Raw genomic sequence first — 27,902 nt, 5'->3', positions numbered from 1 at the left:
CCGCAGTGGGCCTGGCGGGGCTTGGCGGCGCGCACACCCCGACTGCGGCACCTTCCCAGCCGCGCCAGCCGTCGGCTCCAGCAGGTGCCCCGGGCCGCCTCGCGCCCCACGGACTTCCGCCCCACGCCCCCAGCCTCCCGCTCCTGCCTCGCGCCCCCGCTGCTGGGCATCGCGACGCCCGGGCCGGGGCCACGGGCCGCAGCGCCGGGGCCGGCGATGAGCGCGAGGAGCCGGCATGAGCGCAGGTGAGTGCGCAGCTCGGGCAGCCCGGGCCGCCCGGTACCGGGCGCGGTTCTTGGGCCTCCCGTCGTCGCGCCACGCGCCACCCCCACCGCAGGCTCGCGGGTCAGGGGAACAACCCTTGGGGGCATCCCCGCGCTCATCCCCGTCCCCGCCCCCGTCTGGGGGAGTGGGCACGGGGCGTTCCCAGAGAGGACCGGAGCCCCGGGTATGGCGGGGCTTGGAACCGGCCCCTCCCCGCCTTCCTGCAGCCCTGGGCGCTGTGCAGAAGGGTGATTGGAGGTCCGCGGGGGAAGGGGCGCGGGGTGATGCCCCACGCCCACCGGACTCCTTCCCGCAGTGACAGATGTCCAGGTCCGGGAAGAGCCATGGAGGCCGCTGCATCCGCAGCCTCTGGGTAGTACTCCTCTTGGATGAATGAATGAATGAATGAATGGGGGTTGGAGAAGCCAGGGCTCCCGGATCCCTGAGTCAGAGTGTCCCGGATGCAAGTGCCACTCCTGATCTGCCTCAAGCCCCCAGAGGAAGCCTCACAACACCCAGGTCTGAGGGCCACACTCTGCATGTTGCCCAGTCCAGACCCTGTGTCCCAGGCCCACCCTTTTCGGAGTCTAAATCCCACGGCTGGGAATGGAGCCGGGAGACCTCTCTTCTCCAGGAGGGTCTCATCTCCATGGCAGTCACTCAGACCCCAGACCTCAGCAAAGCGCCCACCAAAGGTTGAGCATCGTCTACAGAGGCAGACCCCTCAGTTCTGCTCTTTCCCTCCCCATCTTCCACCTCTCTCCCCCAACCCAACCCGAAGCTCAGTGTGCACCCTGGTGAGGGAGGGGGGAAAGCAGAGGAGAGAGGGCCTCTGAACTCCAGACCTAAGGCTCAGGTTACTACTCACAGGTTGTTCCTCACCCCCCTTGCCTGGCAGAGGAGAGGAGCCTCTGGCTGCAGGGGGAGCACAGGCAAGGGAGGAGGCTCCCCTACCACCCTGGGCCACTGCCAGGTCAGCTGCAGGAAGCTGGGCTTCCGCAGGAAACAAGAGGTTCTCAGATGGCTTTGACTGCAGCCCCTCCCCTCTGCAGTTGGTGGCATGGCCTCCGGGCTTTGGAGTCAGGGGAGGTTCAAGTCTAGTCTGGACCACCCGCAGCTGTGCGACCGTGGACCTATTAAGATGTGCCTCCTGGTAAATGGGATCCAAATCCATACTTTTCATAGGGTGGCTGTGAGGATGAACTAGGGAATGTGTTCATTCTGACCCACTCACTTCCAGCTTCTCTGCTTTTCGGCTGTCTGACTCTGGGCCAGGTACTTGGAAGTTCCGGCAGTTTCCCCTGCTGTCGAGAGAGCTGATTATAGCCCCTCCTCGGAGGGTGACGGGTGATCAGTCCCTGTTACTCAGAAGAGCAGTGCAGTCAGTGTGAAAAGTATTCTCCTTCCGCTTAGCCGGCTCGGCAGCCAGCCTGAGCTGGTGTTCCTGAAAGATCAGACCCAGTCCTGACCTTCCTGCGCCATCCCTGGGGCCACTGAAATGTGCGTGGAGACAAACCAGCACTTCCTAGTGTTTTGACAGGGGTCATCCCGCAGGAGAGAGAGAGCGCTGAGCTTTGACCTTGCCGAGAGATTAGTTTTCCACAGACGTGACATCCTCCTTCAAGCCCCTCTTTTGTCCTTCCCCCCAAGGTGGACTCGGAGAGCGTGCTCCCTAAGGAAGTGAGGGGTGTGTGATAGGCTGCAGGACACGCGTCCCGGAGGGAACACTGTTGAGATCGAGGGGGAAGCAAGCAGACGAGGGTGGCACAAGGGACCTCTGGCAGGGCCCTTCCCGAAGAGGCTCGCCCCTCCGCATCTGGCTTCTGTGAGCGAGGTGTGCAGGTGTGCACACATTGGGGCTCATTTAGTAAATGGTTCCTGAGACCCAGCCACGTGCCAGGTACTGTGGGCAGGATGGGGACGCCTGGTCCGGCCCGATGGCATGATGGCTGCTGGTGGGTGTGGCCGAGGCCACACAGACCCTTCCCAGCTGTTAGACAAGTTGGAGGAGCAACTGCTTCTCCAAGACTCAGTCTTCTCACCTGTAAAATGGGATAAATTGCAGGGTGGTTGCAGATTGGCACCACCGAAGCGACCTGCTTCCAGGGGCCCAGCATGCCATGCGGGCTTCTTCCCCATGCCCTGCCCAGCAGCAAGCCGGGGAGAAGCCACTGAGGGGAGCAGGGGCATGGCGGTGGACTTGGACAGGCTGATGGGGACATGGAGGAGAGCCTGAGAAATGGGTCAGAGCCGAGCCACACCTCTGGCAGGGAAGCTGGCAGCTGCCCGTGAAACAGGCCCAGGCCTCTGGAGCATCCGCCTCCCCGGGGGCGGCCGCCGCTCATACCTCCTCGTGTGCCAGCTGCTCGGGGGTCTGCTCCTAGTGAGGGGAAATGGAAACCCAGAAATGTTAAGGCACTTGCCTCCCAAAACACAGCTTGCCTCTAAGAGAACCAGGGGCCCAGCGAGGAAGCCGTGAGGATGGGGGTGCCGTGGTTAGAAGCGTGGACCTGAGAGCCAGGCTGCCTCTATCCAGATCCTACCACTCACTGGCTCTGTGGCCCTTGGGCCCCTGGCTTCACCTCTCCCGGCCTCAGTTTCCTAATCTGTACAATAGGGATACAGGTAGTACCTTCTTCATAGAGTGTGGGTGAGGAATAACTGAGTTGATGTATTGAAGCCCCTGGAACAGCATCTGGCCTGTGTCAACCCCTTAGAACCCCAAAGCCATGGAGACCCCCAAGACCAGCCCTCAGGGCCAAAACACGACCCATTATGCCCTGCTCGTGGAGCGGGTCTCTGGGGCCGGTGGAGGACTCTGGAAGAAAGGACAGCTGGGACTCCACTAGCAACTGGGCCACCGCAAGAGACGTCTGTGGCTTGTTGGTGGCAAGGACCTGAGAATCCAGCTTGCCAGGCTGTGTCACTTGCCCTGAAGGCCTGCTGCTCTCTCCCCCAGGCCAGGAGCCAGAGCGAGTCACCCCCTCCCAGGCTGCCGCAGCTGGCAGAGGGCCCTTTGCTGTATGCTGTGCGCAGGCCGCTGTCAGGAAGGGAAGAAAATGCTTCCCTGACAAGCCGCACTCACAAGCTGGACCGGGCCAGGACCCGAGAGTTGAGAGGGGACCCGGCTTCGGGTCCGTCAGAGCCCCAGGGAAGAAGGCGGATCTGGCCTGCCACTCCCGCTACCAGCCAGAGAACCCCCTGGTTGCAAGCTACAGGGGTGTGTGTGCGTGTGCGTGTGTGTGTGTGTGTGTGTGTGTGTGTGTGTTCTCCCCAGGGACTGGCCTCTTCCTGGAGCTGGTGGCTCTGTTTGTTCTCTGAGTCACCCGAGAGGACTGGGAGGGCCTGGCCCGAGGCGTGGCTTGGGCTGTTGAACATGAGTTCAGAGAGGTCTGGGGAGGTGAGGCCATGAGCCCTGGTAGCCCACTCGCCCCCCCCCCCCCGTAAAGAGCAGGATCCGGCTCCCAGGTCCTGGCCCCCCCATTTACTGGGTGGGGTGGGGGGGTCTTTGTCTCTCTGAGCCTCGGTTCCTTCCTTTGTAAAATGAGAGAAAGGAGTCCCCCTCCTCGTGTTGCCGGAGGGTTAAATGAGCTAATTCGTCTGGAGGCTAAGAGTGGGCCCTGTCACTGGGAAGTGCTTAATGGCTGTTGGCAGCTCTGATTAAGGTCATTACCGTTGTAATTATGGTCACCATCGTTATGTGGAGATGTGGGGACTGTGTGGGGAGAGCACAGACTCTGCTTGGTCTGATGGGGACAGGAGGCCCCAGTGCTCAAGCATTCCCCGGTGGTGCAACAGAGGGATAAAACCAACGCTGGAGTCCACCTGCCTGGACTTGCATCCTGACACGGCCGTGTCCTTGCTGTGTGAGCTTGGCCAAGTTGCTCAACCTCTCTGAGCCTCATTTTCTTCTATAAAAAGGAGATAATAATGGAGTTCATGCGGCAGGGTTGGCGTGTTAACCACATTTAAAAGGGCCAGGAGCAGAGCCTGCTCACAGTGGGCTTTTGGAAGTGTCCTGAACGCTGCGGGGAAGCCCAAGTGTTTGGGAACAGAGCAGCTGAGGGGCTCGGGATGTTGTGACAGTGGCAGTGGCCTGGGACACTCCGGACTTGTTGGTGGAAACTTTTAGGTCAGGGCTCTGCAGGGCCCTGGCTGGGGAGGGGAAAGGGCAGGAGCTCAGAAACCTGGCGCCTGCCCCCACCTGCTGGGCGCGCCCATCCCTAAGTGAAGCCAGAGGCTCCTATGAAGCCTGTAGGTGCCCAGCACTGCTGCCGTCGCTCCCAAAGTTCTGGGGATGAGCCCAGGCACCTGCGGGTGTCTCAGGGAATAGTGAGCCCAGGTCTTCTGTAGCCCCAGCACACTCACTGTCCACCTGCCCTGCCAGGACCACAGCTCTGCCGTAGGGGAGACAGGAGGAAACAAAATTTCTGCAATAGAGCCTCGGTTTTCTGATCTGTACAATGGGGGTGATAGGCCTTGCCCACAGAAGGTTAAGTAAGGAACCCTAGTACATGCTCAGCTGGGACATAGCGGCTTCTGTCCTCTGCTCACCCCTCCTCTCTCCCCCCTGCCCCTCCACACTGGCTGAGCTCCTCCGTCCCCCATCCCACCTTGAGAGTGGGGGCCCCTTTCCTGGCTGCTGTCAAAGGCAGGCCTGACATCTCCTCAGTCCAGACTCATCTTCTCAGCATCTCCTTGCTTCCAGGACTCTGCTGGGCACCAGAGTTGAACAAGGATAAGCAGCCCTGATCTGTGCCCTCTGGGTGGGGACCGGATGCAAAAGTGGGCCTCAGAGCTCCCAGGAAGCAGATAGCTGGGTGTGTGAGGGCTGTGGAAGCTCAGGGCGCTCACCAGGCCCTGTCCACCCACACCCACACCCAGCCAGGGATAACCAGACACACAAGGGAACAAGACACTGTGAGCGAGAACCCCGGAACAGTCAGATAACAGACCCATGAAGCTTTGAGCCATTGGGTCTATCAGACCAGCTTATAAAGTTGCAGTGGTTTTGGTTTTGGTTTTGGTTTTTATTTAGATTTCATTTATTTATTTGACAGAGAGAGCAAGCAAGATCTCCAGAGCACAAGCAGGGGGAGGGGCACAGAAGCAGATTCCCCGCTGAGCAGGGATCTCTGCATCCCTGGATCCTGACCTGAACCAAAGGCAGATGCTTAACCTCCTGAGCCACCCAGGCGCCCCCTAGCGATGCTTTTCTTCTTTTTTACTTCAAGTCTTCCTTGGTCCTGCCAGCATTAGCAGAAATACAGAGGTCGTGGTTTTCCATCTAAAATATCCCGTGGCGGCACACCTGGGTGGCTCAGTGGGTTAAGCCTCTGCCTTCGGCTCAGGTCATGATTTCAGGGTCCTGGGATCAAGCCCCGCATCGGGCGCTCGGCTCAATGGGGAGCCTGCTCCCCACCCGCCCTGCCTGCCTCTCTGCCTACTTGTGATTTCTCTCTATGTCAAATAAATAAATAAAATCTTTAAAAAATAATAAAAATAAAATAACCTGTGGTCTTCCCGCTTGCCTCATTCCCATAGTGTTCCTCTCCCAAGTGTAAGCCCATAATCACAGGTGAAGACCGCTTTCCTGGCCATGACCTCGTTCTAACGGCCAGCTCCAGCAGCAAGCTGGGGTCTTCATTCTTCAGTCTTCAGAATCAGGCACCGCCGGGAAACATGGGAGCAGCCAGGTCCCAAGGTGGTTGTGTCCCTTCGCGGCCGTGGCCCCAGGATCCTCACTCAACCAGAAAGCGCCACTTTGGTTCCTACCAGAACCTTTGTCTCACCCAGCTACAAATACCACTGTCTTGAATAGTCTTATAGTCCCTTTCCTGGGCTCTTCTGCATCAAAGATTTGACTGCCTTTGGTCCTGTCACCGACACCTGAAGCTTTTCAGGGCAAGGACCCAAAACACTGCAAAGACCTGTGCCACCTGCCGCCGCATTTTTCCAGTTTGCGTGTCCAGACGGCTCCCATCTGCCTCTCAGTGCTGGTCCTTGGTCTCAGCAGGCTACTTCTCAAAAGCTCTGCTCTGATAACTGTAGGCAAGACCCCATCAATGGAACCTTTCTGCTGGTTTCTGGGAACATGCCAGGTTTTTTTTGTTTGAGAGAGAAAGAGACAGTGCGGTGGGTGGGGAGGGCAGAGGGAGAGAGAGCCCCAAGCAGGTTCTGCACCCAGCACGGAGCCTGACACAGGGCTTGATGCCACGGCCCTGAGATCATGACCTGAGCCGAAATGGAGAATTGGATGCTCCATCGGCCGAGCCACCCAAGCGCCCTGCGTGTCAGTTTTAAGAAAGCGCTCTCTCCGAATCTGAGAAACGGCAGGCAGTGGGGACTGTCTTTTCCCCAAATGTTGCAGGTCAGTTATAGCAAGCAGGACAGCAACGTCCAAAACAGTCCCGCCGGCTCCTTCCTGACCACCGCTGCTGCGCAGAAGCCACCGCAACTTTGATAGGGGCCACAAAATGCTGATGCTGATGCTAATTTTGTTTGAAGACAGGAGAGAGGGAGGAGCGCCCCCCACCATGACCTCTCTCCTTTGTGCCCACAGACAGCAGCCCTCTCGTGGGCAGCACGCCCACCGGCTATGGGACCCTGACGATGGAGACATCTGTAGATCCCCTCAGCTCCTCAGTTTCATCCGTGGTAGGTGGGCCCGGAGCCCCTGCACCCCCTGGGCCCCGCCCCCCCACCTGGCCCCGCCCCACTCTTCCTCCCAGCCCTCGCCGCGCCCCGCCCCCACAGGGCCTGTCTGTCGCCCCGCAGAGGCTCAGCGGCTACTGTGGCAGTCCCTGGAGGGTCATAGGCTATCACATCGTGGTCTGGATGATGGCGGGGATCCCTTTGCTGCTCTTCCGCTGGAAGCCGGTGTGGGGGGTGCGGCTGCGGCTCCGGCCCTGCAACCTGGCCCGCGCAGAAACACTCGTCATCGAAATAAGAGACAAAGAGGTGAGGCGGCCTCGTGCTGGAGAGAGTGGCGCTGGGGCAGGGTCGGACAGGGTGGGGGTGGCAGGGGATCAGGCGTGGAGTCGCAGCCCCATCCGCCCACTGACTGTCTGTGGGACCACATGCAGGCTGTCATTTCTGGATCTCCGCTTTCCCATCTGAGCAGTGGGCAGAAGGGGAAGAGGGTGGCTCCTAAGGGGATCACCTAGGTCCTTGATCCTTGGCAGGGGCCACCAGGTGGCGGGGTCGGACGTGGGAGGGGGGGAGTCTCTCCTAGTAGCAAGTCCAAACGTCTGTTCCAGGATAATTCGTGGCAGCTGTACACTGTGCAGGTGCAGACTGAGGCTGTCAGCGAGGGCAGGTGAGATAGCCCCATCACCCCTCCCAGAAGCCCCTGCTCCCCGCTCGCTCCTGTCCACAAGCCTCCGAACAAAGGCAGCAGTGCCTCCCACCCCGGGGCAGGGGCTGAGGCTCCACGGGGTGGGGAGGTGCTGCATCAGCTTCCAGACCTCCCCAAGCCTCCCTGCACTCCTCCCAGCCTGGAGCTGCCTGCACAGGGCCCGGAGGACGGCCGGAGCCAGGCGGCGGTGGGGACGGTACCAGAGGGTGCGTGGAAGGACACTGCCCAGTTCTGCAGGAGCAAAGAGGCAGTGAGTGGACAGCTGGGTTCTGGGCAAGTCCTTAACCCTCCCTGGGCCTTAGTTTCATGCTCTGTACAATGGGAGGGCACCTCCAGTTCCATTGTCCCCAATGTCCCCAGTGTCGAGGATGCTCACCCGACCACCTTAACACACCCAAACCTCCCTGCCTCTTTCCTGTGACTCTGGTCTCTTCCCCTCTTCCCCCGCTCTGCCCCCGCCCCCCCCCCTGCGGCTGCCCCCAGCCTCCTCTCTCTCCTGCCCAGCACCAGACGCTGCGGTACTACCTCTTCAGAGGGCAGCGCTACGTCTGGATCGAGAGCCAACAGGCCTTCTGCCAAGTCAGGTAAGGGTCAGGGCTGTGGCCTGGCATGAGCGCCCCGCTCAGCCGTGCCCCTGCGACGCGAGCCAGTCACTGAGCCTCCCCAGGCCCCGGGGTCTTTGTCTGTAACCAGGGCATAGAGAGAATCCCTGCCTCCTCAGGCTTTTTTGAGGGGGAAGCACGTAAACACATAAGCTTCGCCCAAAGTTTGGCTCAGCCTGGTGGAAACGCTGACTCAGACCTCAGGCTCTGGACTCGGACCGTCCGTCTGGGGGCTCGTCCCTGCTCTGCCGCCTCCCAGGTGCTTGGTAGACGGAGCTGCGTCTGCAGAGGTGGGTGCCACGGGGACGTGGGGAGGCACCAGCCACGTGCTTTGTGTGGCTTCTCACCCTCCGCCGGAGCCCAATGTGGCAGGTGCTGTCACCATCCCCGCGCTGCAGGCTAGGCAGCAGGCACAGAGAGGTTAAGTCACCTCCGGAAGCATCATCGTTGGAAAGAGTCCCCCTGTGGCTCAGTAACAGCGATTCTTGTCACTCTTCGTTATTCTCATCCTCGCCCGGTGTTCTTCTGCGGCGAGGTGGTTTGGGGCCCGATCAGACGGGCAGGAGAAGGTTAAATCCAGAGTCAGTGAGGGACTTGGCCCCCCCCCCACCCCGGCCCAGGAGCTCAGTGGCCCAGAAGGGGCCTGGAGCCCCGAGTCCCATGGGGCAGGGAGGCAGCGTCGCCCACATGAGTTACCCGCCCCTCCCGCCCCCAGCCTGCTGGACCGCGGCCGCACCTGCAACGACATCCGCCGCTCCTGCTCCGGCCTCAGCCTCCAGGACCAAACCGTGAGGTGGGCACCGCCCTGCACACGTGGTCTTCCCGTCCCCTGCCTTCTCCGGGCCTCGGTTCCCCGGGCGGTAAGATGAGGAGCTCTGTCGCCCTTGGAGGGTCCAGCTGCCGCTGCGCCCTCCATCTCTTCGCCTGGCCGCTTCTCTTACAGGAAGACCATCTACGGCCCCAACGTGATCAGTGTCCCGGTCAAGTCCTATCCCCAGCTGCTGGTGGACGAGGTAGGGCTGGCCCTGGGCCTCGCCCCAGCTCTGGCCTCACCCAGCTCTGGCTTGGCTGTGTGACCTTGGCCGGGGGCTTGCTGTCTTAGGGTCACTTGATAGGGACTCTTCCCTCCTCCACAAGGGAGAGTCTCTTCAAACCCAGGCGCATCCACTCAGCCCAAGGAATTGGAGGCTGGGGTCCGGGCTGGTGCTGGGAGTGGAGGCCGAGAGGCCAGGCCACAGAGCCCGGGCCTTGCTGCCCCCGAGCCACCTTGATCCCCTGGCGGCCACACAAGTAGAGGCACTCAGTTCACATGCTAAGATCCCAAGCTTCAGAGGGGTGATGTGGCGTAGGGGACAGAGAGGGGCCAGTGACGCAGACACCCTAGAAGACACTGGGCGTCCCAGCGCTCTGAGCCAGAGGCAGACGCCCATGAGAGGGAGACTGGCTCCTGGAGTCGGGCCTGATGGGAATCCCAGGCAGCCCCTGGGGAGCTGTGTGGTTCGGGGCCAGTGACTGGAGGAGCCTTCTTTGCCTCGGTGCTCTCATCTGTAAAATAGAACTTGGAATTGTCATCTCCACCGGATGACCCTTAGAGGACGGGCTTAGCGGGGGCCTGGCATCTACATGCCCGTGTCCTCTTCAGATCCAAGAAGCCGGAGGCTCCAGGGATGTCTGGAGGGGCTTAGCCACCCCGGGGACGCGGGCCCTGATGCTGCCTCCCCGCCCCTCCCCCAGGCACTGAACCCATACTATGGGTTCCAGGCCTTCAGCATCGGGCTCTGGCTGGCCGACCGCTACTACTCGTACGCCCTGTGCATCTTCCTCATCTCCACCACGTCCATCTGCCTGGCGATCTACAAGACCAGAAAGGTGGGTGGGGGCGGGGCAGGGGATGGGGCAGGTGGGCCCCCCATGGGGCCGCCGCCTGCCACTCCCTACGTTCCCCCCTTTGCCCACAGCAAAGCCAGACTCTGAGGGACATGGTGCAGCTGTCGGCGCGAGTGTGTGTGTGCCGGCCCGGGGGAGGTGAGAGCAGGGAAAGGGAAGCTCGAGGAGGTGGCTGGGGGTACCCTGGGCCGTGCTGAGGCCCCCGCTTGCCTGCAGAGAAGGAATGGGTGGACTGCAGCGAGCTGGTGCCCGGAGACTGCCTGGTGCTGCCCCAGGAAGGCGGGCTGGTGCCCTGCGACGCGGCCCTGGTGGCTGGCGAGTGTGTGGTGAATGAGAGCGCTCTGACAGGTCAGCGGCCGCCTCCAGCTCCTGCCCCTGCCATCAGGCCCCTGGCCTCGCAGCAGTACTCTGAGGTTTTTCTTCCCCTTTTGCTCTCTGGAGTTGCTGATCCTACACCCCTCGGGCGCTCAGGGCATCCGAGAAGTTGAGCGCTCCTGCTCCTGCTCCTGCCCCTGGTGTGTTGCTTTGAGTTATAAAAATAATACTGCTTGTCATAAAATAATCTCACTCAACAGAGTGAGAACGCCTTCCCCACGCCCCCTCCCCCGGCTGGGTGCAGGCGTGCGCACCCACACTGTCGGGCTCCCCCTGGTACCCGGCTGGCACACCTCTTTCCGCATTGTCTAGCTGTGTCTTTATGTCCTTTGCCCTGAGCCTCAGTGTCCCTTTCTATAAAATGGGGGCAGTGACTTCCGCACGTATGGTTACAAGAGTTAAGTGTGCTTAACCCTTGTCTGGGTGGTGGGGAGGGGTGGCGTGGAGGCCCCTCACCGGCTTCCTACCACATCCCTCCCAGGGGAGAGCGTCCCAGTACTAAAGACAGCCCTGCCGGAGGGACCCGTGCCCTACTGCCCAGAGACCCACCGGCGGCACACGCTCTTCTGTGGGACCCTCGTCCTGCAGGCACGGGCGTTCGTCGGACCCCACGTCCTGGCAGTGGTGACTCGAACAGGTGGGGGTCAGGGAAGTGGGGAGGGACAGGGAGGGATGCCGGGCTCACGACCCTGGGCAGGGCAGGAGAGTCCCACCCCCCAGCTTGGGGTGGCCGGACGACGTGGTCAGGGATGTGACCAGCAAGTGGGAGCCCAGCCCTTAGGACAGGAATAGCCCTGTACGACTCTGAGAGGTTCTTGTCACGTGGGGATGGGACCTAGTGTCCCCCAGTCTGAGTGTTTCAGCAGAAGCCACATACCTGGATTTTAAGTGAAACCGCCCACTTTTTAGATGGTGTCCACTCATTCTGTTTTCGCTAAACCCTGTGAGGGCTGGGCAAGGTGTGTGGGCCATCAAGAGTCACCCCAGCCTGGATGATTTCTCATCCCAGGAGCAGTGTCTCACAGCCCCCAGGTGTGGAGTAGGGCAGGGGCTGGGAGGAGGGCCTGCCCTGACGCTTACCCTCCCCACTCCACCCCTCCCCGGCTCCTCCCAGGGTTCTGCACAGCAAAAGGAGGTCTGGTGAGCTCCATCTTGCACCCCCGGCCCATCAACTTCAAGTTCTACAAACACAGCATGAAGTTCGTGGCTGCCCTCTCAGTCCTGGGTGAGCTGGGGGCCCCCTGCACTCCCTTGGCTGGCCCCACCCCTCAAAGCCCAGCCCCCAAATCGGACTGAGTCCCCTGCTGTTCTCCCCAGCTCTCCTCGGCACCATCTACAGCATCTTCATCCTCCACCGCAACCGGGTGAGCCTCGGGGGCCCCGGGGAGGGGCGGGGACCACTGGTGGGGACCTGGGCCGGCCTGGCCCTTGGTGCTCACCGTGCCTCCTGCCAGATGCCGCTGAATGAGATCGTGATCCGGGCTCTGGACCTGGTGACAGTGGTGGTGCCCCCCGCCCTGCCGGCCGCCATGACCGTGTGCACACTCTACGCCCAGAGCCGGCTCCGGAGTCAGGGCATCTTCTGTATCCACCCGCTGCGCATCAACCTGGGGGGCAAGCTCCAGCTGGTGTGTTTTGACAAGGTGGGGGCCTCAGGGCGGGGGCCAGGGACTCTACCACGACCAGGTCCCTACACCTGTATACCTCAGTTGGCAACCTTGACCGAGGGCCAGCTCGGTGCCAGATCCTGTCCTGGGGCGGAAATGCTCAGAGACCCCGCCCCCTGCCCCCTCCCACGCATGTCCGGCTCAGGGTCTGGCAGACAAAGCCCAGACCGTCTGAGGTCATTTAGTCACTCCCTGGGGCTTCTCTCAGCACTGAGACCCAGCAGAGACCCCCCAGGGTGATGTCACCCCACCAGAATGAGTGACTTGGGGGGCACAGGGAGCTGCAGGTGGTGATGGGTTTGGAGAAGGAAGTGAACAGGGTCACGTGAGAGGGTGGTACCGTGGGTCACGTGAGAGGGTGGTACCGTGGGGTCCCTCCCTTCAGGACATGGCATCTAGGAAGGCTCCTTGTGACCTCGGGGCAGGGGTGGGGGCTGTTCCTGGAGACATGAGGCAGGGGAAGTAGGGGCTGGGGAGCAGTCAGCCTGGCTCCTTGGAGGAACAGACCTGGGGCACAGCGAGCAGGGGGTAAGGGGCCAGGCTGAGGCAACTGGGGCCCTGGTCAGGCAGAGGCTGGTGAGCCCCGTTGAGGAGTTCGGACCTTAATGATTCTGAGGGCACTGGGGGCCACAGGGAGTTTTGAAACAGTGTGGCCAGGCCTCCTTCCTGGCTTCCCATCAGACAAGTGATGGGGGGGTAACAGAGTGGTCATGGGTAGGAGCCCAGAGCAGGGGCAGAAGACTTCCTGGAGGCAGTGGTGCCATACAGGAGGCGGGGGTTGGGGAGGGCCATCCTGGCAGAGAGACCGCTTCTGGCTCCTGTACAGGCTCCCCGGCTTCCCACGGCCCCCACCTGGCCTGGGGTGGGGGCGCCCCACGCAGGCACACACAGCTCCTCCCGGGACTCATCACTGGCCCATCCCTTGCCCCCTGCAGACGGGCACCCTCACGGAGGACGGCTTGGATGTGATGGGTGTGGTACCCCTGAAAGGGCAGGCGTTCCTGCCTCTGGTGCCAGAGCCCCGCCGCCTGCCCATAGGGCCCCTGCTCCGAGCGCTGGCCACCTGCCATGCCCTCAGCCGGCTCCAGGACATCCCCGTGGGCGACCCCATGGACCTCAAGATGGTGGAATCGACTGGCTGGGTGAGGAGGCCGAGCAGGTCAGCTCCTGGCTCTGGGCAGCTGGGCTCTCACTGGCCCTGCCTGGTCCTTGTGCCAGGACGTTGGGTGGCATCATTGTGCCACCATCATTAACAACAATGGCCCGGGCCACGTGGGAGCCCCCACCTGGTGTCTGCGCTCTGCAGTGCAGGCCTTGGCTGGCGCTCCCCTGGAGCCCTGGAGGGAAGCTTCCAAACCTGCCCCAGAGGGAGGAAGCGGAGGCTGGGGGAGAGTCAGAGTAACTTGTCCAAGGTCCCCCTGCAGCTTGTGAGCTGCAAAGTCAGGGTCTGAACTGGGGTCCTTCCGACTCCACAGCCCGTGACTTCCGCTCTCCCACAAAGGAGGGCTTCCAGGAGGCTAACTTGAGTCTCCCGCCGCCTCCCTCGGTGGGCCCAGCCACTGCCATCCTGGCGGAGGCCAACCTTCCCTGCCTGCCTCCCAGGTCCTGGAGGAGGGGCCGGCTGCCGACTCGGCCTTTGGGACTCAAGTCTTGGCGGTGATGAGACCCCCACTCCAGGAGCCCCAGTTGCAGGGTGTGGTGAGTCATGGTGGGGTGTGTGGGGGGAGGGGCGGGCTCCCTGCGCCGGCCCTTCAGCTGCCCCCCCATCTCTGCAGGAGGAGCCCCCAGTACCCGTCAGCATCCTCAGCCGCTTCCCCTTCTCGTCAGCCCTGCAGCGCATGAACGTGGTGGTGGCGTGGCCGGGAGCCGCGCAGCCCGAGGCCTACGTCAAAGGCTCCCCTGAGCTGGTGGCAGGCCTTTGCAAGCCCGAGACAGGTGAAGGGGGCAGGCCGCCCCGGCCCAGAACGGGGTAAGCCCCCAGCCCTTGTCCTGGTGACACCTGCCTCTCCCCACAGTGCCCCTGGACTTCGCCCAGAGGCTGCAGAGCTACACGGCTGCTGGCTACCGCGTGGTGGCCCTCGCCAGCAAGCCACTGCCCGTGGCACCCAGCCTGGAGGCTGCTCAGCAGCTGACGAGGTGGGCTGTCCCCCACCCCCCGGGGACTGGGCCTCTGGCCCTGGCGTAGCCGGAGCAGGGGGGTCCTCTCTGCTAGGAGCCCCCAGGGTGGCAGGGGACAGGGGCAGGGTGTTAGGGGAGAGAGCCTTGCCCAGAGGCAGGGACAGGGTCCTGAGCCACCCTGTGACCTCTGACCTGGGTCCGCCCACCCTCCAGGGACACCTTGGAGCAGGAGCTGAGCCTCTTGGGGCTGCTGGTCATGAGGAACCTGCTGAAGCCGCAGACCACAGCAGTCATCCAGGCTCTGCGGAGGACCCGCATCCGTACCGTCATGGTGACAGGTGCCTGTGGGCCACAGGCTGGCTTGGGAGGGCGGCCTTCCCTTCCACCATCGTGGACAGAGGCACCCCTTCTTTTCGGATCCCTGCCTCAGGCCAGGTCCCTTCTAGATGTCTCATGGGTCTTCACGGGATCCCTCCCAAGTGGCCCTTGTCCTTCCGCTTGATAGATAAGGACAGTGAGGCCCCGGGGAGTAGAATGACCTCTAGGCACCCCCAACCCCTGCCTTCATCCTCCCTGTGCACCCTCCCACCCCCCCACCCCCAGGCTAAGCAGCCTGGGGTCCAGCCTCTTGCCTGCGATGACGTGGCTTCTCTGGGTTCCAGTGCCCCCTGTAGGAAATGGGGGGAATTATGTCACCCTGGAAAGTGGTGACAGTTTTATGGAGCAAGAAAAAGATTCTAGCTAGGGTGACGCTGGGGGGCCTGGTGGGTCTGTGTCTTTCTCCTTGTCCTCCCCACTCTGGAGTGCTTGCACACACCTTCCAGAAGGTCTTGCAGCACTAAGTAGGGTATGTGGGACATTAGCCCTGATCTCCACTTTCTCCTAAGTCCTTCGATGCCTGGTTTTAGAGGTGATGAAGGCGGGTTCAGAGCCGTTGATGAACCTGCCAGAGTCATGGCAGACAGCGTGTCTGGCCTCAGTGTTCCCATCCGTTAAGTGTCAGGGTGAGGACAGCCCTCCCGGACAGCAGCTGGGCCCTGACCTTGCCCCCATGCTCCTAGGGGACAACCTGCAGACAGCAGTCACGGTGGCCCAGGGCTGCGGCATGGTGGGCCCCCGGGAGCATCTGTTTATCATCCATGCCACCCCCCCGGAGCGAGGCCAGCCTGCCTCCCTCGAGCTCCTGCCGTTGGAATCCTCCGCAGCTGTGAACGGGGCTAAGGTGAGGCCGAGCCGGGGTTCCAGCCACACACCCCACCGACGACCCCGCCCTGTGCTACCTGACCCCGGCCCCAGTGCTCCGGTGTGGGCAGGGGAAGCTGAGCTGAGCTTCCTGGGCCCCCAGGATCCTGATCAGGCCGCCAGCTACACCGTGGAGCCGGACCCCCGATCCAGCCACCTGGCCCTCAGCGGGTCCACCTTTGGTGTCCTTATGAAGCACTTCCCCAAGCTGCTGCCCAAGGTAGGGCTGCCCCCCCTTACCCCCCCCCCAGCACCCCTGGTCGTCCTAAGCCTCCCCGTGCTCCGCCCCCTCCTCACAGCTCCCACCCCCACGTGGCAGCTGCCTCAGCCTCTCCCTCCTCCCATGCTCTCAGGTCCTGGTCCAGGGCACGGTCTTCGCCCGCATGGCTCCCGAGCAGAAGACGGAGCTGGTGTGCGAGCTCCAGAAACTCCAGTGCGTACCAGTGGGCGGGAGGGGGGGCTAGCGGGTCTGGCGGGGGGGGGGCTAGCGGTGGGGATGGGGGTGCCCGCGTCCCACCGCAGGCTTCAGGAGTCCTCTCCACCGTCGGGAGGACGCCAGCAGGCTCTCCCGGAGCCCCTGCGCCATCCCGGGCCGCAGGCGCGCTCCAGACAGGCCGCGCGTCCGCGCAGGTACCGCGTGGGCATGTGCGGAGACGGCGCCAATGACTGCGGGGCCCTGAAGGCGGCGGACGTGGGCATCTCGCTGTCCCAGGCTGAGGCCTCGGTCGTCTCGCCCTTCACCTCAAGCATGGCCAACATCGAGTGTGTGCCCACGGTCATCAGGTGAGGTGGGCAGGGGCCGGCGGGGGGGGGGGTGCCCTCGGGGCCCGTCGGCCAGCCTGGGCCCGCTGACGCCCCCAACCCTGCGCCCAGGGAAGGCCGGTGTTCCCTCGACACCTCGTTCAGCGTCTTCAAGTACATGGCCCTGTACAGCCTGACCCAGTTCATCTCCGTCCTGATCCTCTACACGGTGAGTGGGGCGGAGCCCGCTGCCTGGACCAGGCCCAGAGCCGGGACACTCAGCCCCGTGCCTGGAGCCCAGCAGCTTCTGGAATGGATGGTGTGGCCTCAGATCCCAATCTGCCACGCTCTAGCCGCGTGGCTTGGACAATTCCTGAGCCTTGGGTGGTGGCACAGAGTAGGTCCTCAGAAACAGGGACAGCTGTCCTATGCTAACGTGTCGTCCCTGTCCTCAGGAGCTCTTGTCTGCGGGGGAGACCGAGACAGAGCCCAAGCAGGGACGGAGGCAGGAGTCGTACAGAGCCGGGGCCGCTGCTCCTGTCCCACTGTCCCATCCGTTTCCCCACTCGCTCTGGTCCAGACTTGGTCATGCCCATCGCGTCTACTCAGAGAGTATCTCCCAGCTTTGCTCTGAGGGCACGTGGCTTGGCCCCATGGAAAGCAGGCGACGTGAGGGGGATTGAGGGGCAATGCAGATCTCGAGCTGGCTGGCATCTGTCCCTGCCTCCACTAAGAACGGTGTCCTCTGGTGACCAGAGGCCCCGCAAGGCAGAGCCTGAGCACCCTCCCACTGGGAGCCTCCTGTGGACAGGAGGAACTGACCCCATTAGGTTAGGTGTCCGAAGGGTCAGCAAGAATGGTTTCTCCCTCGCGCTGGAAGGGGCTCCCTGAAGCCAGCACGCGTCTCCCCCATCAGACTCGATTTCCCCAGAAGCAGGAGGGCGCTGCCCACCCCGTCCCCAGTTGGGCTGCTGGGCAGGAATCCGGCCTTCCCCATCAGACTCTCGAGGGCAGGGCCGGTGCCTCCCTGCCATCTTCCCGTGCCCTCCCTCCCCTGCCGGCAGATCAACACCAACCTGGGGGATGTGCAGTTCCTGGCCATCGACCTGGTCATCACCACCACGGTGGCCGTGCTCATGAGCCGCACGGGGCCGGCGCTGGCGCTGGGGCGGGCGCGGCCACCCGGGGCCCTGCTCAGCATCCCTGTGCTGAGTAGCCTGCTGCTGCAGGTGGCCCTGGTGGCCGGCGTGCAGCTGGGGGGCTACTTCCTGACCGTGGCCCAACCCTGGTGAGTAGGGAGCCTGGCTCCCAGATCCCCCACCCCACCCCACCCCCGCCCCATCCCCTGCGCATGTGCTCCCTGACCCCCTATCTTTGCACTGACCGCCCCCCCCAGGTTTGTGCCTTTGAACCAGACCGTGCCCGCGCCAGACAACCTGCCCAACTACGAGAACACAGTGGTCTTCTCTCTGTCCAGCTTCCAGTACCTCATCCTGGCTGCAGCCGTGTCCAAGGGGGCGCCCTTCCGCCGGCCGCTCTACACCAACGGTGCCACCGCGAGGCTGGGCCGGTGTGGGTGGGGGAGGGACGGGCTGCGGTGGCCTGGGGTGGCGGACTCTCCCCTCCGGACATGCGTGGGAGGGGGCAAGGGCCCCCCGCCTGATGCGCACCCTCACCCCCAGTGCCCTTCCTGGGGGCCCTGGCGCTCTTGGCCTCCATCCTCGTGGGCCTCCTCCTGGTCCCTGGCCTCCTGCAAGGTCCGCTGGCGCTGAGGAACATCGCCGACACCTGCTTCAAGCTGCTGCTGCTGGGCCTGGTGGCCTTCAACTTCGTGGGGGCCTTCATGCTGGAGGTGGGGCTCACCCCTGCTGGGGAAGGAGGGGGGTTTCGGGGATGGGCCACAGCCGCCCTCTGCACCCTCGATGTCGTCCGCAGAGCGTGCTGGACCAGTGCCTCCCGGCCTGCCTGCGGCGGCTCCGGCCCAAAAGGGTCTCGAAGAAGCGTTTCAAGCAGCTGGAACGGGAGCTGGCCGAGCAGCCCTGGCCACCGCCCGCCGGGCCGGTGAGGTAGTGCAGGCCTCTCGGCCCCCCGGACACTGGACTTCCTCTCCGTCCCCGGACACTGGACTTCCCTGCCTCTGAGCCACCACCCGGGATGCATCTCCAGAGACGCCACCGCCGTCGCTCCCGCGGCCCGGAGGTTGGCAGACGTCATCCTCCCGCCCCGAGTCTGCCCGGCCCAGCCTGCCCTGCCATCCGCTGGGGAAATGCTGTTGTTGTCCCCCACTTCAGATGCCCGTGTAGAGACGACAGCCGCCAGCCCCCCTCGGGGCCGCTGTCGGTGTAGCAAATAAAAGTCAAAATATTTTCCTGGTGCAGCCTGTCTCCCACGTGGTGCCACGGACCGGGTGTCTGGTGCTGGGGGGGGCCCCGGTGCGTGTCTGCTCCTGGCACCCCTGACTTTTCAGATTTTTGGGCGACCCCCTTCTCGGGGCCTCCGTGTGTTCATCGGACAGACATGGGGTTTCCGGGTTGAGCGCATGCCTGGTGCCCTGTTAATCACCTTGTGTGTGGTGTCCTTCAGTCCTTATCACTAAAGCATCAGTCTCATCCCCATTTTACAGATACAGAAACTGAGGCTTCGAGGCCACACACTTAGTCAGAGGTGGGGCCAGATCACTTGGACTCCAGCATCCAGGCTCCTCCATCCTGTGGGTCAGCAAGAGAAGGGCCATGCCTCCCACAAGTGCCAGTGCCTCCGAGGCTTTTAATGGGGACTGTTCCCTTCTGCCCCCCCACGCCCCAGATCCCGGGACAAGTTTGTGGTCTGATTCCTCTCTCGGATGAAAGTCGGGGCTCTGAGCCCACATCTCCCAACCCGAACCACGTGCCCTGTCCCCCGGGGAAGGGTGGGGGCTTCTGACCTCATCCCACCAGTGGGACACTGTCCAAGCCCCACTCTGGAGAGGCAACTTGGTCATCTGGCCTGTCCGTGCAGGCAGGGCCAGAGAGAGCAGGAAAGAAAGACTGCTTCCTGCCCTCCGCACACCCCCGCCGACCTTATCACCGGAAGTCCTGGTGCCAAACCTGGCCTGCCCTCGCAGGAGCTCGGTCAATGTGGAATCAACCCGCAGAGAAGGGATGTGAGGTGTGAAAAAGCAATTTACAGTACGAGGCGTGTCCACAGACATGCGCCGAGCATGGGGGTGTCAATCAGCAATAGTTCAGGGTGGTAGGTGCTGGGCAAGGGGAGGCTGGAGGACACCGGGAAACGCCTGGGTTTGAATCCCTGCTCTACCCTTAGCCAATTTAGTCACGCATTTATTGGGCAGTCATGTGCCCGGTACAGGTGCTACCACAATATACTAGAGACTTGGTCTCTGCCCGTGGACAGCATGTAACCTGGTGGGAGAGGCCAGCAGGGAAGGAGTGAGCCTCCAGGGTCGTGGCAAGAAGAGTACCCACACCCACTACCCCCTCCTCGCATAGCTGCCACCTCTGCTTGGGTCCTTAGGGCCAGAGGAGGGGGGAGAAGCAGCAGAGAGGATCTGGGGGCCAGGACACGAGAGTGGGGAGCTCAGGGGCCTCTGTTTCCCCCTTTTGTTGAGTGAAGGGAACAGCCTTTCTGCCAGGTGGTTTCCCCTCCTCCCCTAGTGGACTCGGGCCTGGCAGCAGCTAAGGGCTGTGCTCCAGGTAACAGAAGTCCCTGCTATTCTGTAATAGACCCTGGAGAGGGGGTGGCAGATACTCATTCATTCATTCATTCATTCCTTTGACAAACCAGTGCCAGGGAACAAAGGATGCTTGGGACATACAGAGTTTCTCTCTAATAGGCTTCGGAGTTTAAGGGACAGGCAGTTGTGGGGTGCATGACTGGGGGGCAAGAAGATCCTATGTTCTCCCAGCCAGAGCTGCCACCTCAGGCCGAGGCTCCCCTGGCAAGTCATGGAAAAGGTCTGCCCCAGAGGCAGGGGCCAGCGCTGTCCCCCACCCCAGCCAGTTGGCCCCAGGAGGACTGAGGGCATATTCATTCATTCCCTTAATGTTTACTGAACAGCGGCTCTGCGCATGGCACTGTGCCTAATGAGCATAAACAGAAGATGGGCAAGAACAGACTTAGTGGCTGTCTTCATGTAGCCCCCCAAGCTCCCATGGGAGAGGAGCAGAATTCAAATGGCCACGGACAAAGCGCAATGGGACAGCTATGAGTCACAAAGCAGAAGGTGCTTAGGGGCCGAACAGGAAGAAAAGGAAGGCTCCTCTGAAGAAGGGAGGGTTAGGTCTATCCCCTGAAGGAGGTGGGGACCTCATCAGTGTTGCAGGAGGAAGAAACAGCTTGTGCAAATGTCCTGGGGCAGGCAGAGGAAAGGGTTTTGGGAGAGACGGCCAAAAGGCCATGTGGCTGCTGGGAGACCAGGCAGGGAATGAGGAGGCAGAGCCAGACCAAGATGAAGGGTGGGGTCCTGGGGGTAGGCGGTCACAGGCAAGTTTAGCTTTTTCCCCAGATACCGTGGGAAGCCAGTGAAAGGCTTTAAGTAGAAGGGGGCCAGCGTCTGCAGTGGGTCAGGGAGGGCAGGGCCCATGTGAGAGGGCCTAGATTAGAGATTATTACAGAGTCCAAGCAAGAGCAAATGGCGGCTTCCACCACAGTCTGGACCAGTGCGCAGGATCAGTGACTGGGTGCTGAGTTTGGTGCTGGGCTGGGTGCAGGGGTGGGTGCAGGGGTGGGTGCAGGGGCGGGGAGCAAGGAACCCTGAGGGATGGAAGGATGCTGGACCTCTGCCCAGAGGGGGACCTCTTGGAGAGCCAGGCCTGGGAAAGGGTCAGGAGGGATGAATTTGGACTCGGATCTTCCCTGGATCCTTGTTGCTTTGGGGACATTCCTGAGGCCAGGCCTGGTAGCCTATGGTCCATGCACAGACCTCAGTGCTGGTTCTCCAAGCCAGCCCTACCCTGGAGCTGGCTGGGGAGACCCAGAAGGCACAACCAGAGAGGCAGTAGGGAAAGCAGGTCAGGAAGGCTGTCCTGGAAGCGAGGAGAAGCCAGAGGGGACAGCTGCGCGGCTGTGGGTGAATCCCCTTTAGGGGACTCAGTTTCCTCCTCTGTGAAATGGGGTAACACGTTCTCCAAAACCCACCTCACACCAGACCCCAGCCCAGATATGGCGAGGAGATGGGGAAGACGTTCTGCTCACCTGAAGTCTGAGCTGATGTGAGGGTAACCGCCAGGGGCGCCTCCCCCAGGGCCGCCCCAGAAGCGGGCTGGAGCCCCGCCGGCCCGAAAAGCGGACAGAGCTCGCGTTAGGACCCAGCGGCTCCGGGGTTGGAGGGCGGGCGCCGAGCCGTCGGGGGCCCGGAGGGGGGCTCGGAGAGGGCGGAGGGGCGGCTCCGCGGGCGGACTCGGATCGGGCGGCGGAGTGACCCGACCAGGTAGGCGCGGGCCTGGCGCCCGGAGCGGCGGGGACCACTAAGGGAACCCCGGTGGGGGGTGCTGTGGTGGGGGCTCCTCAGGACCCCGGTCCTGGGGCCGGCTGCCAGGCTTCCTGAACCCAGGGCCATCTGAGCAGATGCTAAGACGGCACTTGGGGGGAGTCGCTTGGAGGGGGGCCCGAGTTTGGGGAAGTTTGGGGGAGCCCGAGTTGGGGCGTCGGGGCGTGGGGGTGGCTCTCCTTTGCCCCTGGAGACTGAACGGCCACGGTAGGGTGGGGGCGTCGGCCGGAGCCGCTGGGCCACAGCCGCGGAGAGACAAAGGGACACCCGAAACCCGGAGGGCGCGGGGAGCCTACGTACGAGCTCGGGGCTGATTGTTCCCAGCTGTGCGCGGCCACATCTGGTTCCCCCCCAACCCCCCCCCCCACCCCACCCCCACCCCCCCCCCCCCCGCCACTCCGCAGCCTGCCTCCTCCCTACCCGGGGAGCATGGGGTTGGGGGGCTCTGAGGAGGCCCCGCTCATCCCCCTCCTGCCCACCGTCGCATGGGGTGGGGTCCCCAGAAGGGGAAGGGGCCTCCCCCACACCCCAGAATCCATAGTCTAGACAGAGGTGCTTGGAGATATGTTCCCCCCAAGAGGAAGGAGGATGCCTTACTCCCACACCGTTTGGCGCCCCGGGGTTGGGGGATCCCTGCAATAATAAGCCTGGGCCTGAGTGCCAGACCTTCCCTGAGAGGGAGAGTCCATGCAGGAGGCTGAGAGGCCTAGGAGGGATTTGGGGGACAGACAGCCCCACCCCACTTCTAAAGCCCCTTAGGCCCCAGCTCAGGGCCTCCTCCTGAGTGGTGGTGACAGCTCCAACTGGCCTGGCTGCTACCAGTCCGTGGGGACGATGAGGGGCTAGTGAGGCCTTGTGGGGAGTTACCGGGAAAGAGCTCCAGGTATTTCGGTATTTCTGAAAACCCTCGGCGAGAGGCTGAGGGTTTTCAGAACAGGACTGTAGGGAGCCAGAGTACCCTGCCTCTGGGGCCGCTTGAGTCATGGGCCTCATCTCCTCCACCCCACCCCACCCCACCCCAGCAAGGAAGGGGGTGGCCAGTGTATGAGCCAGGCTGGGGGTCCCAGAAGGCTCAGGACTGGGAGGGAAGAGGGACCAGTGCCCACGGTTCCTTCCCTCTCCCTAGATGCCCTGGGGCAGGCAGGTGTCCAGTTAGCTGTCTGGAAGAACTCTCTTTGCTGTGGTGGGAGGGGCCCTCCTGGATGGGGGAGCCCTGGACTGTCGCCCAGCACCGCTGGAGAAGGATGACAGTGTAGTCCAGAGACTGCCTCCCACTGAGCCGGGACGGCACATGGGGACCCGTGGACACTGCCAACCCCAGGGTGTGGGCAGACACTGCTGTTCTTGAACTTTAAGAACCAGGGGAAGGCTAAGGACCACTTAGGACCCGCACAACACTTATCACACCGTGCTGGGGGCTCAGAACCCCTGGGCTGGGTGACATCACGGTCCCTTCAGCGCTGCCCTTCCAGGATCCAGAGAAACTCCCCTCAGACTCCACCCTAAGTGCTTCCTGCCGTTGCAGACAAAATAGACCTTAGTCTCGTGAGTCTGTGATGTAGACAGCCAGGTCTTAGGAGGCCCGGAGGCCTGGCAGGAGAGGAATCTTCTGGGGGTGGGAGCCCTGCCCGGGCCTGGCTGCCCTTCGGCCCCTGGGGCCCATGCATGCATGTGGTTTCCTGCAGAGCAAGACACTCAGGGCCCTCTGGCTAATTGGGAACAGGTGGTGGGTTTGGCGGACGCTGCGGAGTCCCTGCTATGATGGTGGCTGAGCGGGCCGGGGTCCTGAAGTTGGACCTGGGGTCAGGGGTTCACATTAGTGCGTGAGACACCAGAAGGCGCTGAGTTAGAAGATGGGCATGGCTGTAGGTTAGGAGAGTGGAGTCAGGCTAGTGGGGGACTAGAAAGTTCCCCCCGGTGAGAAGGGCAGGGTGGGTTCTATCCATTCGCAAGATCAACGCTGGAACAAGGTTGGAGGCCTTGTCCCTTGGGACATGAACACCTGGTGGGCCACAGGGACAGCAGTTGTCCCTCCGTAGGCCGCTGCCCCCGCCACCACCCGACTCCCGGCCCTCCCTATGCCTGGCTTCTAGTCCGAGTGTCTCCTCCTCCTCCTCCTCTTCTGGGCTAGATGTGGCCAAGCAGAGGTGGGCTCCTCGGCCATGAGTGAGCTTCCCCTCCTCTTCCTCTAGCTGTCCTGACACCAGCCCAGACGGCCTCAGCTCGGAGCCATGAGAGCTGCCTACCTCTTCCTGCTGTTCTTGCCCGGTGAGTGGCTCCTGGGGCTGGCGGGGATGGGGGCTCCCCCCCGGGGATGGGCGAGGGTGGGAGCTGGCAGTGAGCCTTCACTGTGCCCTGTGGCCAGAACTCAGCTCCCTGGGTCGCAGGGCCTCCTGACTTCTGGACCACAAACTAGACAGGCCAACCCCTTCCAAAGTCGGGGGCATCCCATGCCCTCATCCTAACCCCCCGACAGAAGCAGCCGGGCTGGGGCTCTGGAGAGTGGGCACACACCCAGGCACCAGGAGCCTCTGCTTTTCTTCTAATGAGAACTGATGTGTAAGCGGGGAGAAGCACGCAAGGTAGGGAGTCTCTAGGTCTGGGTTCTAGACCCATTTGGGACCCAACCACCCTATATCATCTTGACTGTGGAGTGACCCCCAAGGCCCTGCCAGGTCTAACATTTATTCATTTAACAGGTATTTGTTGAGCTCCTACTATGTGCGAGACATGGGCCTAGACCCTGGGGATACAGTGATGAAGCAGGCAGACACATCCCTGCCTTCGTTGCTGCCCATCTAGGGACGGGAGGCTGCTGTATCAAGTCCCTGTGACAAATGTCAGTGTGCCAAGTGCTATGATGGAAATAAACAGAAGAATGGGATGGAGAGGGTGGCTGGGCCAGTGAAGACCTCTTGGCAGAACTGAATTTTTAGTTGAGATCTGAAGGAAGAAAAGTTAACCAAGATTGTAGGCCTAGGGAAAGTCAAATGCAAAGGCCCTGGGGCAGACAGGAGGATGCTGAGTTCCAGGAATAGTCAGGAAGCTACATGGAGGGGACAGCCCCAAACTCAGTAAGGAGACTTAGGAACAGGGAGTGTAAGGGCCTTTATGCTTGATGAATGAGTCTGGGTGTAGAATCTTAAGATCGTACCTGCCTGCCCTTGGGACTTCTACCTATCCTCCCCAGATGTGCCTTGGGGCCCCTGCTGTCCTTCCCTGCAGGGCACCCCTTCATGCTTTGCTTCCTCATGGTAGGCCTGCTGGCTCAGGGCCAATACGACCTAGACCCACTGCCTCCGTTCCCAGACCACGTCCAGTACACCCACTACAGTGACCAGATAGGTAAGGGCCTTGCCCTCCCCGGGTCTCCCCACACCCTGCCAGGGTGTGCCTGACTCAGCTGGGAACCCGGTGGGAAGGGGGTGGGAGTCCTGGGTTTAGTTGTGACCTTCTTGGCCCCTGGGACTGAGAGCTCGCCCAGTCCCCGACAATTCCGTATTTGTCTTTGTTCTCAGAGAACGCGGACTACTATGATTATCAAGGTAAAGGCCGGGCGTAGAGCGGGGCAGGTCAGGTGGGTGGGCAGCTGGGTGGGGACTGGAGAGAATGGAGTGGACCCTCTGATCGTCCCCCATCTCAGAGGTGACTCCCCGGCCCCCTGCGGAGCAGTTCCAGTTCCAGTCCCAGCAGCAAGTCCAACAGGAAGTCATCGGGGTCCCCACCGTAGGTAGGCTGCCAGCTCCTGTGAACCGTGGGAGGGGCAGGTCTGTGCTGGGCTGGGGCAGGGCCTCAGGACAGACCCCTCTCAGTGATCTCTGCCGGCCTCTCTCCCAACACCAGCTCCAGGAAACGTGGAGACAGAGCCCACAGAGCCTGGGCCTCTGGGTAAGAGCTTCCCCGACCGCAGGGGAAACGGAGGCACGGCCCCCCAAGCTGGGGTAGAGTGGGGTGCGGCGCTGGTAGGACAGAGACAGCCAGGCCTTTGGCTTTTGCCGGGTAGATGGTAGGGTAGTGGCTTGCAGACGTGCCCCTGCTTTAGGCCAGCAACTCCAGGGCCCCTCGGGCGGCTCTGAGGGGCCCCCTTGCCCCTGGGCTTAGCCGTAGGCTCAGGAAGTGCCCTCTACCCCCCAGACACCGGGAAGGGGAGGGTAGCACTGGGCGTGGTCATGGCAGGTGATGCCAAGAGGGGAGCCAAAGCCCCAGCCAGCCAAGCGAGCCCGTGCTGCCCCCACAAGCCTGAGGGAGCCAGGCTGTGAGGGCTGCTCTCCCCCAGCTGAGCTCAGTGTTAGGGTGTGGTCCTGCGAGTCAGCATAGCCCTGGCCCTGCCCTTGGTGTATGCTTCTGCGACCCTGTGCGTGTGGGCGTGGTTGGGTTTGAGCTTCCAGACTTCCAAGTGTAGTTGCAAATCTGTGCCCATATAAATACATTGTATAAAACCCGGCAGCCCCTGGGGGCTCAGCCATGCTATCTGTGCAGCTGTGCATGCCCCTGTTCCTGTGCGTCCCCGGCCAGAGGGCGCAGGGTGGACCTAGACCCCCATAGGACAGCCAGTCTTGGTGGGCAGTGTTGGGGGCGCGCCCCAGCACAGGGTCCCAGGCTGCAGCCGTTCGTCTGATCCCGCCTATCACCCAGACTGCCGGGAGGAACAGTACCCGTGCACCCGCCTCTATTCCATCCACAAGCCTTGTAAACAGTGTCTCAACGAGGTCTGCTTTTACAGGTGAGCACAGGCAGGGCAGTGGGGTGGGGAGGCAGGCTGGGCGCAGGGTGGGCGGCAGCACCCAGCCGAGGTAGGACTTGAGGGAAGCACAAATCCTGAAGTTGAACTCGACTCTGGTTGAGCTCTGACCTCAGGGTCAGGATGTGCAGGCTCCCCCCAGTGGGGTTGGGTGACGGTGGGGTGACACCACTGTCCCGGCTCCGTGTCCCCAGCCTCCGCCGCGTGTACGTGGTCAACAGGGAGATCTGTGTCCGCACGGTCTGTGCCCATGAGGAGCTCCTTCGAGGTAGGAAGGCCTGCCCCCCCAGACCCCTCCCTGCTCCGCCTCCAGTGGTTATGAAGCACATGTTCTGTGCCGGGGGTCACTGCTGGGGGACCCTAAGCTCCCTCCTGGCTGCTTAGCCTTGGAACGTTCCCTGCCATGGGGTGGGGCAGGGGCAGGGGCAGTGGTTTTCCATCACCCAGCCTCACCCTGACCCCAGCTCTTTGCCCCACCGCAGCTGACCTGTGTCGGGACAAGTTCTCCAAGTGCGGCGTCATGGCCAGCAGTGGCCTATGTCAGTCCGTGGCGGCCTCCTGTGCCAGGAGCTGCGGGGGCTGCTAGGGTGGACCTGGCAGCCCCGTGCCCTGGACCTTCCTCGGATCCGGGGCCCTCAGGCCCTGCCTGACCTGGTGCTTTTCTCCCCAGCCTCACATTCCTTTTATTCTGTAAAAAGTTAGTGGACTGTGGCCCCGGGGGTTCGTCTCAGGCCCTTCTTCCAGCCTGCGGCCATCCCTGGAACACGAGGCAGGGGGCTCCCCATTGTCCAGTGTTCGCCCCCAGATGAGGGGCATCCCAGGTCTCTCGGTGGGACCGGGGCCTCTGATGTGCCTTTTCAGTCCCTGTGAGGACAGTCCCCCGGCCCCCCAGCCCCTCGAGGTAGGCTATGCCCCTCACCCCAGCTGGTCTGCTTGGGTTTCCTACAGTTCCCGGGCATAGACCACCTTTGTTTTATATAAAATTAAAATGGTTTTTACAGAAGATTCGGTCATTTTTTGGTTGGGAGGACAGGGCAGGTGGCCAGCTACCTCCAACACTGTTTGTCCTCATTGAGAGGCTGCCTGGCCCCCTGGGACAACGGACGGTTCGGGTGACCTATGGCCTTGCCTCTGCGGTCCCAGTCCTGCCTCCTTGATCACCAGCTCCAGCGGACCCACCCAGAAAGATGGACTGCGACATCTTCCCCACCCAGGGTCTGTGGGTCATGGCGGGGAGGGGGAGATACAGCTTCTTTATTGTCCAGGCTGCTTGGTGAGGGCTTGAGTTCCCACATGCAGGCATAAAGGTACGTCTAGGATATAAAGCAGGAGGTCAAGGTAGGTGGACTCAGACCCACCTTTGGGCGGGGAAGGCTGATGGTTAGAGGGTAGAAGTAGGCCAAGGCCTTAGAATGCCTCC

At 62.3% G+C, this 27,902-nt stretch overlaps 3 protein-coding genes and 1 non-coding gene across 12 annotated transcripts in view; 2 read left to right on the top strand and 2 right to left on the bottom strand.

The window, feature by feature from the left end:
* Window position 1: 1 nt before the first annotated feature.
* ATP13A2 (ATPase cation transporting 13A2) lies at window positions 2–18,630 on the top strand. Of its 3 annotated transcripts, none has more exons than XM_059136524.1 (29): window positions 2–245; window positions 6,827–6,921; window positions 7,042–7,224; window positions 7,524–7,582; window positions 7,760–7,871; window positions 8,126–8,205; window positions 8,939–9,016; window positions 9,167–9,236; window positions 9,958–10,092; window positions 10,182–10,248; window positions 10,327–10,458; window positions 10,967–11,122; window positions 11,600–11,710; window positions 11,803–11,849; window positions 11,940–12,128; window positions 13,088–13,294; window positions 13,755–13,850; window positions 13,928–14,087; window positions 14,168–14,288; window positions 14,484–14,608; window positions 15,332–15,492; window positions 15,616–15,732; window positions 15,866–15,945; window positions 16,143–16,295; window positions 16,386–16,482; window positions 17,318–17,541; window positions 17,650–17,801; window positions 17,936–18,105; window positions 18,189–18,630. In XM_059136524.1, the coding sequence occupies exons 1-29, from the start codon at window positions 236–238 to the stop codon at window positions 18,321–18,323; spliced, it is 3,522 nt and encodes a 1,173-aa protein (XP_058992507.1). In that variant the 5' UTR covers window positions 2–235; the 3' UTR covers window positions 18,324–18,630. The 3 variants fall into 3 exon arrangements, with proteins under 3 accessions (XP_058992507.1, XP_058992508.1, XP_058992506.1); XM_059136525.1 differs by having other exon boundaries at window positions 7,021–7,224; window positions 9,985–10,092; XM_059136523.1 differs by having other exon boundaries at window positions 7,021–7,224.
* On the bottom strand, window positions 6,609–6,738 carry LOC131810698 (small nucleolar RNA SNORA16B/SNORA16A family). Its single transcript, XR_009345676.1, has one exon. It is a non-coding gene; the product is annotated as a small nucleolar RNA SNORA16B/SNORA16A family (small nucleolar RNA).
* Window positions 18,631–21,548: 2,918 nt separating the features above from the next.
* On the top strand, window positions 21,549–27,485 carry MFAP2 (microfibril associated protein 2). The gene is made up of 9 exons (XM_059135801.1): window positions 21,549–21,681; window positions 23,934–24,009; window positions 25,000–25,086; window positions 25,260–25,286; window positions 25,385–25,471; window positions 25,585–25,629; window positions 26,377–26,464; window positions 26,677–26,750; window positions 26,965–27,485. The coding sequence occupies exons 2-9, from the start codon at window positions 23,973–23,975 to the stop codon at window positions 27,066–27,068; spliced, it is 549 nt and encodes a 182-aa protein (XP_058991784.1). The 5' UTR covers window positions 21,549–21,681; window positions 23,934–23,972; the 3' UTR covers window positions 27,069–27,485.
* The window catches only part of CROCC (ciliary rootlet coiled-coil, rootletin), a 46,773-nt gene continuing 46,350 nt past the window's right edge, over window positions 27,480–27,902 (bottom strand). For all 7 annotated transcript variants that reach the window (XM_059135798.1, XM_059135799.1, XM_059135790.1 and 4 more), the window contains one exon: window positions 27,480–27,795. In XM_059135798.1, coding sequence (XP_058991781.1) covers window positions 27,640–27,795 — 156 coding nt within the window. In that variant the 3' untranslated portion in view covers window positions 27,480–27,639. The remainder of the gene's footprint in view (window positions 27,796–27,902) is intronic.

Source organism: Mustela lutreola, chromosome 10 (assembly GCF_030435805.1).
Source record: "Mustela lutreola isolate mMusLut2 chromosome 10, mMusLut2.pri, whole genome shotgun sequence".
In the NCBI taxonomy this organism is placed as follows: Eukaryota; Metazoa; Chordata; class Mammalia; order Carnivora; family Mustelidae; genus Mustela; species Mustela lutreola.
Note: the sequence above shows the minus strand (reverse complement) of the source record. Positions and strands in the feature narration are given on the sequence as shown.